Below are 16,477 nucleotides of genomic sequence, written 5' to 3'. Positions count from 1 at the left end.
GCACGGGTACTGCGGTTAGGACTGGGCCGTGTCCTCCTAGGGGACACAGTTCCGCTGCTGCAGGAGGAAGCGGGGATGGAGCGGGGACTGCGTGCATCCCTGAGGAGGGCGGGTGGCAGGCGGCGCCCAGGGGCCGAGGAGATGCTCCCATGGGGCCAGGGGGCCGAGGCGAGCCTGGAAATCTACAGCTGTGTCTCCTTTTTTTAACCAGGAAACTACTTTGCCTCGCACTTTTTCATGGGAGGTGAGAAATTTGACACCCCCCACCCTGAAGGGTACCTCTTTGGAGAGAACATGGATCTGAACTTCCTGGGCAACCGCCCGGTCCAGGTGGGTCTCGGTGGGGCTGGGCCACCCCGGACGGGGTATGCGGGAGCTGGGTCACCCCGGATGGGGAGGAGGTGCCAGCTGGCCGTGTCCTGCTGCTGCCCCCCTGGAGTCCGGACAGCCTGGTGGGGGCGGGGGCTCCCTGGGGACAGAGCAGCAGCTGTGGGACCCGGTGTGTCCAGGCTGGGGCCTTCATCCCAGCCTCTGGCACGACTGCTTAGAAAGAGAAACGAACGTTCCATTCCACAGAACCGTGGGCTAGAGACGTGCCCCAAGGCGGAAGCCCAGACGGCCAGGACCATTTTACCCTCAGCCCACCTCCCTAGTCACGGAGAAGTGGCCCGCGTGTGTGCACTGCTGTCTGGTCAGTCAGTGTGCACTGGGTACCTGCTGTGTGCCTCGGGCTCTTCCGGGAGCTGGAGGCAAGGACAGACCCTGCCCCACTTGGGGTGGTACAGACAGCGGAGGGAGTGTTTGGTGGATGGCGACTAAAGAGGTGGAGGGGTGAGGGAGGCCCATCGGGGGTTGCTGAGCCAGAACTGGGTTCTTTTTTTTTTTTTTCTTGGCCACACCTGCAGCATATGGACGGACCTGGGCCAGGGCTCGACTCGAAGCTGCAGCTGCTGGCCACAGCCATAACAACACCGGGTCCAAGCCGTATGTGTGACCTGTGCCAGATCCTAACCCACTGAGCAGGGCCAGGGATCCAACCCGCATCCTCACAGAGGCAACATTGGGTCCTTAACCGGCTGGGCCACCGTGGGAACTCAGCGGGTTCTTACTTGAGAAGATGGTCCCTGGAGGGGCAGGGCGGGAGGCCCTCTCCCTCACAAGACCCTGGACTCTGTCCCCTAAGGAGGCTTGGTGGGGGGTGTCCTGGCCTGGGGGTCTGCAGGCTGTCTTGGCCGTGGAGCAGCTGGTCGACATGAAGTCTTGGTTTTCATGCCCTCGGAGGCACGGGGCTGGGCCCCAGCGTGCTGCCCCACCCCCCGGGGCTAGGGGGGCCTCAGTCATGCTGAGCCGTCCACTCTGCCTTCCACATGTTCACAGCCGTGGCTCCAAACCAAGGGCCTGGCCCTACAGGCCGCCTGTAAATCTGTTGCCTTGTGTAACTTGTACCTTGAGGCCATCATAATGTCGCCTGCAGGAGTGGTGCAGAGACTCAGGCACCCTTTACCTGGCTCCCTGCTGATTGTGTCTCTTGAGACGGGGTGAGTCGTCACTAGCAGGGGCCTGACCGTGCGCCCACCCCCACCAGATGCCGCTGGTTTTACAGTGCGCATGGGCATGTGCGCCGGCGCCCCTTCCGGAGTCTGTGTTGACCGTCGTCCTCATGTGGAGAGCCTGCCTTGTTCGGGGTAGCAGTGCGGTGGCGGATCCCACCTCCAGGGGCGTGGCCTGAGAGCCCCGGCTCCAGCCACGGCCCCGGGGACCCTCCTGGCCTTGGGGACTGAGGCCAGCATCCTTCGGGCGGTTCTCGTCCCGGCTCTCCCACGTGCTGGCCCTGCGACTGGGGTGTGCTCTGATGTGGACGAGGATGGGGCTGTCCTGCGGTCAGTGTGAGGGCCCGGAGGACCAGGCAGAGCGGTGACCTGGGGTCGATTTTCCCTCCTAGTTTCCTTATGTCACCCCCGCCCCCCACGAGCCAGTGAAGACGCTGAGGAGCCTGGTGAACATCCGCAAAGACTCTCTCCGGCTTGTGAGGTAAGCCCGCACCCGCTCTCCGCATCGCCTGAGCTGGGGTGAGGGCCTTAGCCTCCACCCAGTGTCTGGGACCAGGACTTGGTGCCCAGAGCTGCCCAGGGTGAGGGTGCCTTTAAACCGGGGTCTCAGCCGGGTGACCATGCCCAGGAACAGTCATGGTTGTCCCAGCGGGGGGGCGCCCTGCGTCTGGAATCTGAGCAGCACCCCACTGTGCACAGGACACTGCTTCAGCCTGCGCGGTCCAGGCCCTAGTGTCCATGCGCTGAGCTTTAGACCTGGGAGGCTGGTGGCGTCTGGGCGTCTCCAAACAAGGGTGCACGTCCCCCTTCTGTGGGCAGGACGCCCCTGCGTTGTCGGGCCTCTGTCCCACGGGGGCTGGCTGCCTCCATGCTCCTAGGAAGGTGGGAAGCCAGGTACCTGACCCTGGGGGTGCGTGCTGTACAGGGTGGGGGCGCTTTCCCAGGCCTGGCCCCTGACCTGCCCCGGTCCCTCTGCCTCCTGGGCAGGTACAAAGATGGTGCCGACAGCCCCACCGAGGATAGCGAGAAGCCCCGGGTCCTCTACAGCCTGGAGTTCACCTTCGATGCTGATGCCCGGGTGGCCATCACCATCTACTGCCAGGCGGTGGAGGAGTTCCTGAATGGCACGGCCACGTGAGTCCTGTGGTGCCGGGCAGGCCCAGGATGGCAGGGGCCCCCAGCAGTTCTGCTTCTGTCTGTGCTGTGTGTTCGAGCTTTCAGAGGTTTTATTTGAAATAAGGGCCCTCTTGGCTCCTCAGGGTTGAACTCTGCCACTTGAGCACAGCTGCGGCAGGGCTGCCTCCAGGTGGCAAGTTCACCTGCAGAAACACACCACTCCATCTGCCTGGTGAGAGGAAACCCCTCGGGGGCCAGCTTCTGTTGGAGGTGGGTGGTGGCTGAGAGCTTGGGCTCTGATCCCTTGTTCCTGTAAGAGCAGCCTTGCCCCCAGGGCCATTCTCAGGCCAGGGGTGCCAAGGCCCTTGAGACTGTCCTTTGTGCTAGAGACTGAGTGAGGCCCTGGGGATGGCAGGAGGGGCCCGTGTTGGAGTCTTGCCTAGGGAGATGCTAGGGAATCAGTGTTGAAAATGCATGTGCTGGGCATTCCCCTTGTGGCAGAAATGAATTCGACTAGTAACCATGAGGCTGTGGGTTCGATCCCTGGCCTCGCTCAGTGGGTTAAGTATCTGGTGTTGCTGTGAGCTGTGTAGGTCAAAGACGAAGCTCAGATGCCCTGTTGCTGTGGCTGTGGCATAGGCTGGCAGCTTTAGCTCTGATTTGACCCCTAGCCTGGGAACTTTCACATGCTGCGGGTGCGGCCCTAAAAAGAAAGAAGAAAGAAAACACGCATGCTGCTTGACGCAGCCACTCCTGTCCTAGGAATTTATCTTGGGCACGTGCTTGCACGTGGGGTTAAGGTGTGTGTGGAAGAGGGTCCCGGAAGCTTCATTGGATCAGCAAGATGTTGGGGACCTCCTGCTGACCCACCAGCGGGGGCCGGGCTGAATTGGGGTAAAGCCGTGATGGAGCCCATGCGGCTGCTGTCGTGTGGCTGACGCGATGAGGCGGGCCAGCGCCAGGCACAGGGCTGGTAGGAGCCGTGTGTGGGTGGACTAAGGAAGCAGCTGCACGTGCAGGTGTGCTTGTGCCTGGCCTGCCCGGGATGTGCCCGCGATGTAGACGAAGCAGAGATGCGCGTGGCTGGGAGTGAGTGTGGGGGCGAGGGCTGGGGGTCACGTGGCACTGTGTGCATCTTTGTGCCGTGTTCATTCGAAAAAGTCAACAAACCATGAAGAACAAATGGAAAGGTATGGGCCGCCTGGGAATGTAGCAGTGCCCGGGCGGGCGGGGCTCTGGGAGACCCCCCGGGTCAGAGCCGGCGGGGGCCGTCTCATGGTTTTCTTGTGCGGCCCCTGCAGGTACAGCCCCAAGAGCCCAGCCCTGCAGTCTGAGACCGTCCACTACAAGCGCGGGGTGAGCCAGCAGTTCTCCCTGCCCTCCTTCAAGATCGACTTCTCCGAGTGGAAGGACGACGAGGTAACCGGCCCCCGCCCCGGCCCCGGCCCCTCCCAGGCTCCTTCCCCTGGGGGTCAGCACTGCGGGCCCCGCTGCCTCCGTCCCTCTCGTGGTTGATGAGCGTCACGAGGGGCTGCACACTAAGCTCTGTGGGCTCCGTCACGTGTGCGTGGATCGTGGCGTGTGGTTCTGTCCAAGCGTTGGCCGGACTGGTGATCGCGGCCGGACAAAGCAGCAGCACTCAGAGGCTCCGTCCGTACCGGCTCCGTGTGGTTCTCGGGGCCACAGGGATGAGTGCAGCGGGATGCCCCCCACCTCCCGTAACCGAGGTCGTGGAGGATGTTCAGTGCGGCTCTGTCGGGAGCAGTAAAATTGGAAACAGCATGGGGCGTGGGGGTTGGGTGCTTGGGGCACTGGCGCAGAGGGAGCCACCTGCACAGGTCGCGGGGGCACCACACCTCCTTCGGTTGTGGGTGCCAGCAGCCTCAGAGCAGCTGACGGAGCTTGTGTTTGCTGTACGACGCGCTGGCGTGGAGAGCAGCCTGTTGCATCCTGTGACCTCGCGCATGTGACGGCCCCAGACTGCAGGAGAGCGTTTCTGCAGCCCGCGAGCGTGTGCGTATGTGGTCCTTGAGGGAGAGACAGATTCCCAGCAAGCCGAGGACAGTGGGTGTTTTGCAGAGGGTCTTGGTGTAAGGAGGAGACTCAGACACTCACCGTATGTACAGAGCGTGACTCTCAGTACTGCGTACACCTCAGAATGGTTCTCTTTTCACTATTACTTTTCTTTTATGGCCACACCCATGGCCTATATATAGACGTTCTGGGGCCAGGGATTGGATCCCAGTCACAGCTGTGGCAAAGCCAGATCTTTTTCTTTTTTTGGGGGGGGCCATATGGACGGCATGTGGAATCTCTCAGGCTGGGGGTCCAATTGGAGCTGCAGCTACCAGCCCATGCCACAGCCACGTGGGATCCAAGCCACATCTGTGACCTAAACCACACCTCACAGCAACTCCAGATCCTCACCCACTGAGCAAGGCTAGGGCTTGAACCAGCGTTCCTGTGAGTACTAGTCAAGTTCGTTACCACTGAACCACTAAGGGAACTCTTGTAGTCAGATTCTTAACCCACTGCTCCACAGTGGGAACTCCTATTTTTTAATTTTTAGAATTTTTTATTTTTTAAAAATTTGGATCACATATAGTTAATCTATATGGCTGTGGTCATTTCTGCTGTACAGCAAAGTGACCCAGTCATGCATATACACGTATCCATTCTGTCTTGGATTCTTTTCCCACGTAGGTTATCACAGCATACCGGGTAGAGTTCTCTGTGCTCCACAGCAGCTTCTCACTGGACAGTCGTGTCAGGTGTCACAGTGTGCATCTGCTAGTCCCAGACCCCCAATTCCTCCCTCCCCACCACCTGTCCCCTTTAGTAACCATATGTTTTGCAAAGTCTGTGTAGGATCTGTTGAGATTTCTCCTTTTTCATTTGGGTTTCTTTTCTCTCCTCTTCTTGGTGAGTCTGGCCAGAGATTTGTCAATTTTTTTTACCCTTTCAAAGAACCAGCCCTTGGTTGTATCGATTTTTTTTCCTGTTGTTTTTTTGAATCTCTATGTTATTGATTTCTTCTCTGCTATTTATGATTTCCTTCCTTCTGCTGACTTTAGGTTTTGTTTGTTCTTTATCTAATTCGTTCAGGTGGTGGGTTGTCAATTTGAGATTTTACTTCTTTTTTGAGGAAGCCTTGTATCTCTGTGAACCTCCCGCTAAGCACTGCTTTTGTGGCATCCCATAGATTTTGAATGGTTGTGTCTTTGTTTTTTTTCTTCTGTCTTTTGTCTTTTTAGGGCTGCACCCGTGGTATATGGAGGTTCCCAGGCTAGGGGTTGAATCGAAGCTGTTGCTGCCAGCCTACACCAGAGCCACAGTAACTCCAGATCCGAGCCGCATCTGCTACCTACACCACAGCTCATGGCAACTCCAGATCCTTAAGCTACTGATCGAGGCCTGGGATCAAACCTGCAACCACATGGTTCCTAATCAGATTCATTTCCAGTGTGCCATGATGGGAACTCCGGTTGTGCCTTAATTATCATTTGTCTCAAGGGTTTTTTTTTTTGTTTTTTTTGTTTTTTTTTAGTGCTGCACCCTCGCATATGTAGATTCCCAGGCTAGGGGTCCAATTGGAGCTATAGCCACCAGCCTACACCAGAGCCACGGTAACAGGATCTGAGCCACGTCTGCAACCTACAGCACAGCTCACAGCAATGCTGGATCCTTAACCCAGTGAACAAGGCCAGGGATTGAACCTGCGTCCTCATGGGTACTAGTCAGATTTGTTTCCAGTGAGCCACAATGGGAACTCCTGATTTTAGTTTTCTAAAATTTATTGAGGCTTAGTTTGTGGCCCAGAACGTGATCTATCCTAGAGAGTGTTCCATGTGCATTGAGAAGAATGTGTATTCTGCTGCTTTTGGATGGAATGCTCTGTAAATGTCTATTATGTCCATCTGGTCTAATGCATCATTTAAGGCCTGTGTTTCCTTATTGATTTCCTGTGTGGATGATCTGTCCATTGCTGTAAGTGGGGCGCTAAAGTCCCCCACTATTATTGTGTTATTGTCAATTTATCCTTTTAAGGCTCTTAGCAGGTGCCTCGTATATTGAGGTGATCCTGTATTGGGTGTGTATATAGTTAAAATTGTTGTATCTTCTTCTTAGATTAATCCTTTGATTATTATGTCCATCTTTGTCTTTTGTAGTATTCTCTACCTTAAGATCTATTTTGCCTGATATGAGTATTGCTACTTTAGCTTTCTTTTGATCTCTGTTTGCGTGGAATATTTTCTTCTATTCTCTGTCCCCTTGCTTTAAATTTGTATGTGTCCCTAGAACTGAAGTGGGTCTCTTGAAGATAGTGTGTACATGGGTCTTGTTTCTGCATCCATTCAGCCAGTCTGTGTCTTTTGGTTGGGGCATTTAGTCCATTTACATGTAAGGTAATGATTGAGATGCATGTTCTTATTGCTGTTTTATTAACTGTTTGGATTTGTTTTTGTTGGTCTTTTTTCTTCTTTTGTTCTCTTCTTTTGTGGTTTGATGACTGTCTTTAGTGTTGTGTTTGGATTGCTTTTTCTTACTTGTGTGTGACTCTACTGTAGATTTTTGGTTGGCAGTTACCCTGAAATTTTGATATAGGAGTCCTATATGTACAAGATTTTTTTTTCTTTAGGGCCGCACCTGTGGCATATGGAGGTTCCCAGGCGAGGGGTCAAATTGGAGCTGTAGCTGCTGGCCTACAGCACAGCCACAGCAACACAGGATCTGAGCCATGTCCGCACCTGTACCACATCTCAGGGCAACACCAGATCCTTAACCCACTGAGTAAGGCCACGGATGGAACCTGCATCCTCATGGATGCTAGTCAGATTTGTTTTCACTGAGCCACCATGGGAACTCCTACAAGATTGGTTTTTGGTTTTTTGTTTTTTTTTGTTTTTTTTTTTTTGTCTTTTTGCTATTTCTTGGGCCGCTCCTGCGGCATATGGAGGTTCCCAGGCTAGGGGTCCAATCGGAGCTGTAGCCACCGGCCTGCACCAGAGCCACAGCAACACGGGATCCGAGCCGCGTCTGCAACCTACACTACAGCTCACGGCAACGCCGGATCGTTAACCCACTGAGCAAGTGCAGGGACCGAACCTGCAACCTCCTGGTTCCTAGTCGGATTCGTTAACCACTGCGCCACGACGGGAACTCCACAAGATTGTTTTAAGTTGTTGGTGTCTTAATTGCAAGTGCACCTCCAGTGTCCTGCATTTGTACCCTCCTCTTCTCACGATTTCTGGTTTTGGTGGCATGTTTGTGTGTGGGTGATTTCCCACCTTTACTGTATGTGTGCCTTCACCCGTGAGCCTTGTCATTTGTAATATTTTTTGTTTCTAGTTGTGGCCTTTTCTTTTCCACCTAGAGAAGTTCCTTTAGTATTTGTTGTAGAGCTGGTTTAGTGGTGCTGAGTTCTCTTAGCTTTGCTTGTCTGTAAAGCTTTTGATTTCTCCTTCAAATGTGAATGAGAGCCTTGCTGGCTATAAAACTCACCCATTTTAAATGTTCGGATTTTAACTAAATCTGTGATCACAGCCATCACCACAAATATCACGTATTAGGATGATTCTCTCCACCCGATAGGATCCCTCCTGCCCATGTGCAGCTAATCCCTGTTCCTTCACCCAGCCCCTGATGCTAGTCTGCTTTTTGTCTCCCTGAATGTGCCTGTTCTGGACACTCCATACAGTGTGTGACCTTTTGTGTCTGGCTTCTTTCACTTAGCTGAATTCTCTAGTTTATCTAATAGAGGGTTGCCACATACTATGTTGCTGAAATCTGAGAGGGGAAGGATTGGAGGGAGCAGGGTGTGGTGAGGTGTGGGAGTTGCCAGCAAGGTTCTAGATCACGGGTGTGTCAGACCATGAAGCCTGGTCAGACCATGGGCTGGCTGGTCGGGGGTTTCGATGTCAGGCAGCAGAAGCTACCTCTCTGTTACAACATGAGCAAGACGGGTCTGCTGGAAGAAGCGTGGGCTTTGACGTCAAAGGCAGGGCTGATCAGCAGTCCCCGGGGGCCTGCACATAGCCCCACATGTCAGGCTGTGCACGTGCCTACCTCAGGTGCCCAGCAGGTGCATCTGGCCCTGCCCACCCTCCTGTGAGTGGGGAGGGGAAGCTCCCCAAGGTTGGGGGGCTGGGAGGGAGGTAAGGGGGTGCGCCCACCCATGGTGACTTGAGGGTGGCTGGGCTGGGGCCACACCTCAGCCTGGTGACCTCTGTCTTAGTCTGATCTCTTAGCGTTTTGGCCCTGAAATGGGTCCCCTTTGTGTTTGCAGATGTACAGACCCAGGCCGCCAGTTTGGGTCACTGGTCCCAGGGGCACAGCCGACTCGTAAGCCCGTCTTGACTGCTGCGTAAGGGCACTCCCTTTCCTCCCCCTGTGCATCGGGGAGCCCGAGTCCCCAAACTGTCAGTGTCTGGCATGGTGGGCCCAGTGGCAGCCACTCAGCCTGTGGTGCACTGTTATCCCAGGACCCCATCCTCCTCTCTCCCTTCTCATGATCACCTCAGCTAGTATGCTCTTGAAATTGGGTCCATTTCTCTTCAGTGTATTTTTATGGTTGGGGAATGCATGCTCCCTAAACTGACATCAGTGATAGTGCATTCACGGCGTGTGACTGCTGGTCAGTTTCAGAACATTCTTATCACCCAGAGGGAAGTCCTGCACCTCTTAAGTAGCCACTCCCATTCCTCCCTCTATTACTTTTTGGGTTTTTTTTTGTTTTTTGTTTTTTTTGCTTTTTAAGCCGGTACCCGTGGCATATGGAGGTTCCCAGGCTAGGGGTTGGATCGGAGCTACATCTGCGAGCCTAACCACAGCCACAGCAACGCCAGATCCAAGCTGCTCCTGTGACCTGCACCGCAGCTCATGGCAACACCAGATCCTTAACCCAGCAAACAGGGCCAGGGATCGAACCTGCATCCTCACGGGTACTAATTGAGTTCGTTTCTGATGAGTCACAGTGGGAACGCCCCTCTGTTACTTTTTAAGTGGGAACTTCATCAGTTATTCTTGTAGCTGGGAAACTCACTCGAGGTTCATCCGGGTTCTGGAAGTGAAGCCGTTCAGAGAAGAGAGTCGTGCTGTTACGTCCCGACGTGACTTCCTCACCTGCCGAGGGCGTTGCAGGCGGTGTTGGCAGGTGGTGGAGATGTGACACACTGTGCAACCAAACTCAGGTTTCTCAGCCTCGGAGCTGTTGACGTTTGGGTCCTGGTCATTCTGTGACAGGGACTGTCCCGTGCACTGTGGGAGGCTGAGCAGCAGCCCTGGCCCCCACCTGCTGCGTGTTGGGAGTACCCTCTCCTGCAGCCGTGCCAACCAAACGTGTCTCCAGACACGGCTAGGTGTCCCCCCGGCTGCCGGCATCATCCTTCGGAGGCCTGGCCATCTTTCCTTCTTTAGCCATTTTCCTCGAATTTGCACGTTTAAAGATTATAACAGTGATAGATGCTTCTAGTGAAATGGGCAAGTTAGAGAGTCGGTAAAACAGAAATGCCCCCCGTTGAGTTTTCTTCTCTCGAGGCCACCACTCCTGACCATTTCTCCTGTACTTTCTAGACTTCTTTTTCCTGCGTGCATTTTGTTTTTTACAAAAATGCAGTCATCTGTACAAATGCCATTTTGTAGCTTTTTTTTCTAATACCTTTCGGTGATATCATTTGCACACCACACAGCTCCCTGTCGCACGGGGTATGTACCGTGTTCACACAGTCATGCAGCCGTCACTGCTGTCTGGTTCCAGAACATTTTTGTCACCCCTAAGAGAAACCCTCTACTCGTTAGCAGGCCTGTTCCTCCCACCCCAGTCCATGGCAACCACCTGCCCATCAACCTTCTCTCTTCTTTTTCTTTTTTGGCCACCTCATGGCCTGTGGAGTTCCTGAGCCAGGGATTGCATCTGAGCCATAGCTCAGAGCTACGCTGCAGCTGCGACCACACCAGATCCTTAACCCCAGGGCAGGCCGGGGATCACGTCTGTGTCCGGGGGCTGCAGAGATGCCACCAGTCCTGTTGGGCCACAGTGGGAACTCCTGCTCTCGGTCTCTTTGGATTTGCCCGTCTGGGCGTTTCACACAAACGGAGTCATGCCCCCTGTGACCTCTCGTGTGTGGCTCTTTTCCCTCAGCATCATGTCCCCCGTAGCGCGTGTTGCCACTTTGTCCCTTTTCATGGCTGGATGACGGGCCGTTGGGTGGGTGGCCCTGCTTCATTAGCTAATGGACATTTGGGTTGTTTCCGCCTTTTTTGGCTGTTGGGAACAATGCTTCTTGGAACACTTGTGTGCAAGTTGTTGCGTGGATGTGAGTTTTCATTTCTCTTGGCTGCACTTTGTTTTTATTAACTGAATTTTAAGACTTTTTTTAGAGTAATTTTAGGTTCAGTGCAAAATGAGGAGGAAGGCATAGAGACGGGCTCCGTGCTGCCTGCCCCACGCACCTGTCACTGGATTTCCGACTCCACCGCCCTGTGGAGTCTTTGCAGCTCAGGACCTACAGTCTCCTTGTGGCTGGCGGGGCTTCTTTGCAGTTTTCCCACCATGCCCTCAGCAAAGCCATGTCACCCCCTAGCCGCTCGCCTTTCCCTCTGGCCTGACTTTTGCAAAGACCCTCGTCTGACAGCAGGCGAGGATGCCTTGGAGTGTGAACCGGGGGCCGGGGCGAGACTCGCTGTCGAGAGCTTCCGCTCTCCCCTGACCTGGCAGCTGTCTCCCTAAGAAAGTCTCCCCTGCATTGAAAAGAAGCCCCACCCCCACCCCCCGCCCACAGCCTCTCTGGGTGGGTGCAGGTCTCCCCTCCCAGCATGTTTAGCTCTGGTGCGTGACATGTGTGCCGAGGTCTGGAGAGCAGGAGTTTGGGAGAGGTGGCCCTTGCTCCTTGGATCCCCCACACTCCCTGGGTCCCCCCACCCCGGCCCTGGTGTCTGGGGAGAGCTGGGATCACGGAGCCCCACTGTCTCTGCCTCTGTCCCCTCCGCAGCACGGGGTTGGCCACGGCCGTCTTCCGTTGGGTTTGTGGAGTCAGTGGAACGAATGCCACGGGTCGGGTGCCCCCCCAGGACGACATGTAATCCACACTGAATGTTTGTGGGACGTGCCGGGGGGGCTGCTACAGCCGAGCCCTCGCAGCAGTGTCTGTGTCAGGACTCTTGGTTGCAAGTGACAGAAACACCTCAGTCTGACTTAAGGAATTTATTGGCATAGATGCTGAAAAAGCTGAATGGCTATGCTTCCCTGCAGGGCCCATGCATCAGGACAGTGAGTCGGCCTTGCCCTCTGCTGGTGCCTGCAGACCAGTGGGGTGATGTGGTCCCCGCCTGGGTCCCAGAACCCTCGGGAGGCACAGTCGTAGGCTGCGTGCCCCCCTTCGCCCCTGCTTGAGGCAGGCCCATATCATCCTCTGGCCAGGCCTCCCAGATCCAGGGTCAGAGAGAAGTTGTTCCCCAGTTTCCTCAAGGACAGTTGGGGTGCTGCCACCTGAAAAGGGCATCTGGATGTTGGGCAGATAGATGCAGCCATTTGCACGTTTCTGGTTGGGTTTGGATACGTCTGGACAGGAGGCCCCTGGTGAGCTGGGTCGATAATGCAGAGTCTTCAGAACAGAAGTCCCGGCGTGTCTGGGCAGCACTGGTGGCCTTTCCCAGGAGCGAGGAGGACACGGGTGGGCGAGGTCTGGGGCAGGCCTGGCTCTGTCCTTCTCTCCAGAGCATCAGCAAGTTTTATGCCACTTCTGCGGGCCTTGCTTTCCCACCCTCAGCCGGAGGCAGAAGCAGCACCCCCCCAGGGTGGCCGTCAGGGCTCTGTGCAGTCGGCATGCAGAGTGCTTCCTTTGCACCGGCTGCTGGTGGGACAGGAGGAGAGAAGGGCTGTGCTCACCTGCCCAGAGCCGTGTCTGTCGTTGCACCTGTCAGCTGGCCCTGAGGCAGCTCTCGGCAGTTCCTCGGAGCCCCGAGTCCCCCACGTCGGCACTGATGGCTGTACTCCAGTGCCTGGCGACCGGCCGCAAGTGCGGAGGTGGTCCTGCACAGGGCTCTGCTCCCCACCAGGCTCTATCACCTGACCAGCCTCCTCCTGGGCTTAATCGCATTCTCTAGAGGGCAGCGCCTCTGCATCCTCCAGCCTCACCATTGTCACCAGGGTGACTTTGGGATGGTCGTTGGCAGGATGGCTCCCTGTTCCCTGACTCAGGTGGGGCGGGCAGGAACAGGCGTGCAGGTCCCATCCCGGGGAGAGCTGGAGATGCCGTGCAGCTCCTGTCTGTGGCCGTCACGCCCCCCGCCCTCCACCCTTGGGTCCCCCAAGAGCAAGGCAGGAGCATGGAGAGTGGGTCCCTCCCTTTCCCAAGTCCAGGCGTTTGCGGCACGGCCCTGCCGCCCTGAGGTCGTGGGTCCTGGGTGGGCCTGGGCACGCCCCACACCTCCCCGAGCGCAGCCGTGGGTGCACGTTCCCGACAAGCCTGCGCCCTAGAGCCCCTGTGCTGTGCGGTCCTCCCAGGCCACCTCCCTCCTTGCTCCCGCCACCCAGACACACGCAGTTTCAGTGGCTGGAGCTCACCATGCCCTGCCGGCCACTGCACTCAGAACCTTGCCTTAGGTGTGGCTTTTACCCTCTTTTCCGTGGATTGGGAAACCGAACCCAGGTTGGAGAGGCAGACCCTGCCACCCTGCCCCTCCGACACCCGGGACCGCCTGGCACCCTCCCCGTGGCTGGGGTGTTCGGCTGAGCACTTCTGTGTGACACCCCTCGCCCCCAGCCACTGAGGCCCCTGCATCTGAGCGGACACGTCGGGGGGAGCGTGGCCCACAGCTGGAGGGATTTAAGTCAGAGGGGAAGGAAGAGTGGGAGGAGGTTTCTCCGGGAGCCCAGCCCCGTGGTCTCCTTCACTCTACCTCCTTCCTTCTCTTTTTGGCCAGACGGTGCACCTGCCGTCACGGTTGAACTCGGCGTCTCTGCGCCATGTGTGCTCAGACAGAGGCGGCACCTGGAGCACAGCCGGAGGGCCCGGCTTCTGTGAGCCGGTGACGGCCGGCAGTGGGCTCTGACTCGGCCGGGCTGCCCCTGGGCCTGGAGGTGACTGTGCCCGTGGCGTGACCGTGCGGGAAGGGGGGAGCCAGATGCGAGACAGATGCCGCGTGGCTCTCTGGCTGCGGTGCCCGGGGCAGGCCATGCACCCGGGATGTGGAGAAGAGGTTCCGGGGCTGGACGGGGACAAGGAGCACCTGCTGAGGACGAGGACGTTCTGAGAAGGTGGTGCCGAGGGTCACGTGACCTGACGGATGTGCTTAATGGCCCTGAGTCACACACTCAGGACACACGTGTGCCCTTTTTTATCTGTCACCACAAGAAGGAAAGGGCGCCTGTCTTTCCTTAGCCGCCTGTCGCTTTGAGGCCTGCTGCTCACCGCGTCTGCTCCCTCCGTCCCAAGCTGACTCTTCTCGCCTCCTTTTCTCCGCAGCTGAACTTCGACCTGGACCGGGGTGTGTTCCCAGTGGTCATCCAGGCTGTGGTAGATGAGGGGGACGGTGAGTGGCCTTTCCTTTCCTCCTCGCCCATCAGCCGATCAGCCCATCAGTGGGCTTGGGGCCGTGGGGCCTCCTGTGGGCCGTGCTGTCCCCACGCCCCCTAGGGTCCTCCTCCTGCCCAGCCTGCCCCGTGCCCTGTGGCGGAGCCTGGCTCTTGCTGCTCCAACAACGTCTGGACGGGCCTCTGGTTCTGATGTCCACGCAGGGAGGTGACAAGGCAGTTGGCAGGGCGCAGGCAGCCCTGAGCTTTGCCGTCTCAGCCCCTCACGGCCCTTGATCCTCCTGCCAGTCCTGCTGGCCTCTCCCTGGCCACTGCTCTGGGCTGCAGGGTCCCAGGCCAGGGTGAGGTGCTGGAGCCTGGCCAGGCCTCAGCTTGTCCCTGGGCTCCTCGGTGCTGCCGAGAGTCCCTCCATGTGCCGAGTGTGACGGGAGCAGAGCCAGCCATGGGTGGTCAGCGGTGGCGGCTTTTGGGGGTGCAAGGGAGCTGCAGGGCCCCTGGAAGAGGAGGGCGAGGCGAGGGCAGGACCCCCAGCAGATCTGGGCTCTGCCCACAGGCTGAGAGCTGGGGAGGAGAACCCGGGCGGGGGCAGGGGTGGGGTGGAGGCTGGCTCTGACCTCTGACCTCTCTCCTGGGCAGTCGTGGAAGTGACCGGCCACGCCCACGTGCTATTGGCTGCCTTTGAAAAGGTAAGTGCCGTCCTGCCCCTTACTGTCCTGGTGATCTCTCACGTGTCATCGCATCCTGCACGCAGTAGGTGCCCAGTGAATGCTGTGGGTGGACGAGGGTCTTCCACCTGCCTGGCGTGGCCCTGGATGTGCAGGCACTCCTGGGGTCCCTGAGGAGAGGGTGCCCCGCATACAAAGAGGCCATCTCCGCGGACGGATTTGCTCACATCTGCCTTCAGCGTTACGTGTGTTTGAGCTCAGGCTTTGCCCTTTTCCCCACACAGACCTGAGTCCTTGGGCTCCTGGCTGTGTGTTTTGTGGCTGTGTTTACAGTGTGCTGGGGGTGTTGGTTTGTGGTGAGGACAGTCCACCGCACCGCTGACTTGGCCCTGGGGCTTCTCAGTTTCCAGGGATGGTTCTCTCTCTCTTTTTTTTGTCTTTTTAGGCCCACACCTGCAGCATATGGAAGTTTCCAGGCTAGGAGTTGAATCAGAGCTGTGGCTGCCAGCCTATAGGACAGCCACAGCCTCACAGGATCCCAGCTGCAGCTGTGACCTACACCACAGCTCACGGCAAGACCGGATCCTTAGCCCACTGAGCGAGGCCAGGGATGGAACCTGTCACCTCATGGTTCCTAGTTGGTTTCGTTTCTGTTGAGCCACGACAGGAACCCCATCAGGGATGGTCCTTTGTCGGCCCTGTTCGTTGGGCCAGGCAGTTCTGTGTATCTGTCCACGCAGCAAGTGAGGGCAAGGCTGTTTTGGGACAGGGTCCCCGCTACCCGAGGGCCCTGAATAAGTAGTAGGGCGTGTGCCCTATTTGAAGAGGCCCGGGCTCACCCCCACTCGGCAGTGCCCCTTGACATTGGCTGGCGCTCAGCAGCTGTGCAGGGTTTTCTGCACCGTCCTAGGCCAGGCAGATGGTCCTCCTGCAGGGACCCCATGAAGAACCCAGATGCAGACCACTTGTTCCACACGCCCTGCCGACCCCTGGCTGCCCCATCCCAGTGTGTGTCTGCAGCCCCGAGCCCAGCTCCTCCCCGTGATCTGGGTCTTTCCAGATGCCCCAGGGAGTCAGTACAGCCAGCCGGGCCCCAGCTCTCCCTGGCCCCCCGGGGTGTGGTGACACTAGTGCCCTGGCAGAGATGGCCGTCTCCGTCCTGGGCCGGCCGTGTCAGCGGAGATGGTGACTGCTGGGCTGCCTCTGTCCTCTGGCGAGGCGCTGGCCTATGCTGTGCCTCTGGTGTGGAGCCCAGTGATTAACTGCGTGGATTCGGACCCGGACGCCTCCCCAGGTCACACCAGGCGATGTGGCTCTGTCCTCTTCTCTCAGTTCTTGGGGCCTTGGGATTCCCCGTTGTGGGCGCAGGTGCATGGCGTCCTTTGCAGCTTTTGCCATTAGACCAAACCCGAACCACTTGTCTTAGTTCTTGCCGTCCGGGTGCTGCTTCTTGCCACTGGGGAGGTGCCTGTCCATCTTCAGAACTTGGCGGATGGTGGTGAACTTGAGTGCATTTGACAGCTACTCCTGGCAAGCTGGGCTTTGTAGGTCAGGGTGGGACCCAGCAGGCGACATTGTTAAAAGACTCTCTGGATAGTTTCGAAGCCAGATCA

At 57.2% G+C, this 16,477-nt stretch overlaps 1 protein-coding gene across 24 annotated transcripts in view; it reads left to right on the top strand.

Moving 5' to 3' along the window:
- Positions 1 to 16,477, top strand: part of MGRN1 (mahogunin ring finger 1) — a 64,400-nt gene that overhangs the window by 25,051 nt on the left and 22,872 nt on the right. For all 24 annotated transcript variants that reach the window (XR_014840913.1, XR_014840914.1, XR_014840917.1 and 21 more), the window contains 6 exons: positions 212 to 330; positions 1,943 to 2,031; positions 2,538 to 2,684; positions 3,968 to 4,085; positions 14,132 to 14,198; positions 14,836 to 14,885. Coding sequence is in view for 20 of the 24 variants with exons in the window: in XM_085017727.1 (XP_084873853.1) it covers positions 212 to 330; positions 1,943 to 2,031; positions 2,538 to 2,684; positions 3,968 to 4,085; positions 14,132 to 14,198; positions 14,836 to 14,885 (590 nt within the window). In the remaining 4 variants the exon portion in view is untranslated. The remainder of the gene's footprint in view (positions 1 to 211; positions 331 to 1,942; positions 2,032 to 2,537; positions 2,685 to 3,967; positions 4,086 to 14,131; positions 14,199 to 14,835; positions 14,886 to 16,477) is intronic.

The sequence above is a fragment of the Sus scrofa genome, chromosome 3 (genome assembly GCF_054392235.1).
Source record: "Sus scrofa isolate SSC_HxYL_T2T_F1_AM1 chromosome 3, Sscrofa_HxYL_maternal_Yorkshire_Landrace_v2.0, whole genome shotgun sequence".
NCBI lineage: Eukaryota > Metazoa > Chordata > Mammalia > Artiodactyla > Suidae > Sus > Sus scrofa.
The sequence above is the reverse complement of the archived record's forward strand: the minus strand, read 5'-3'. Positions and strand labels throughout refer to the sequence as shown.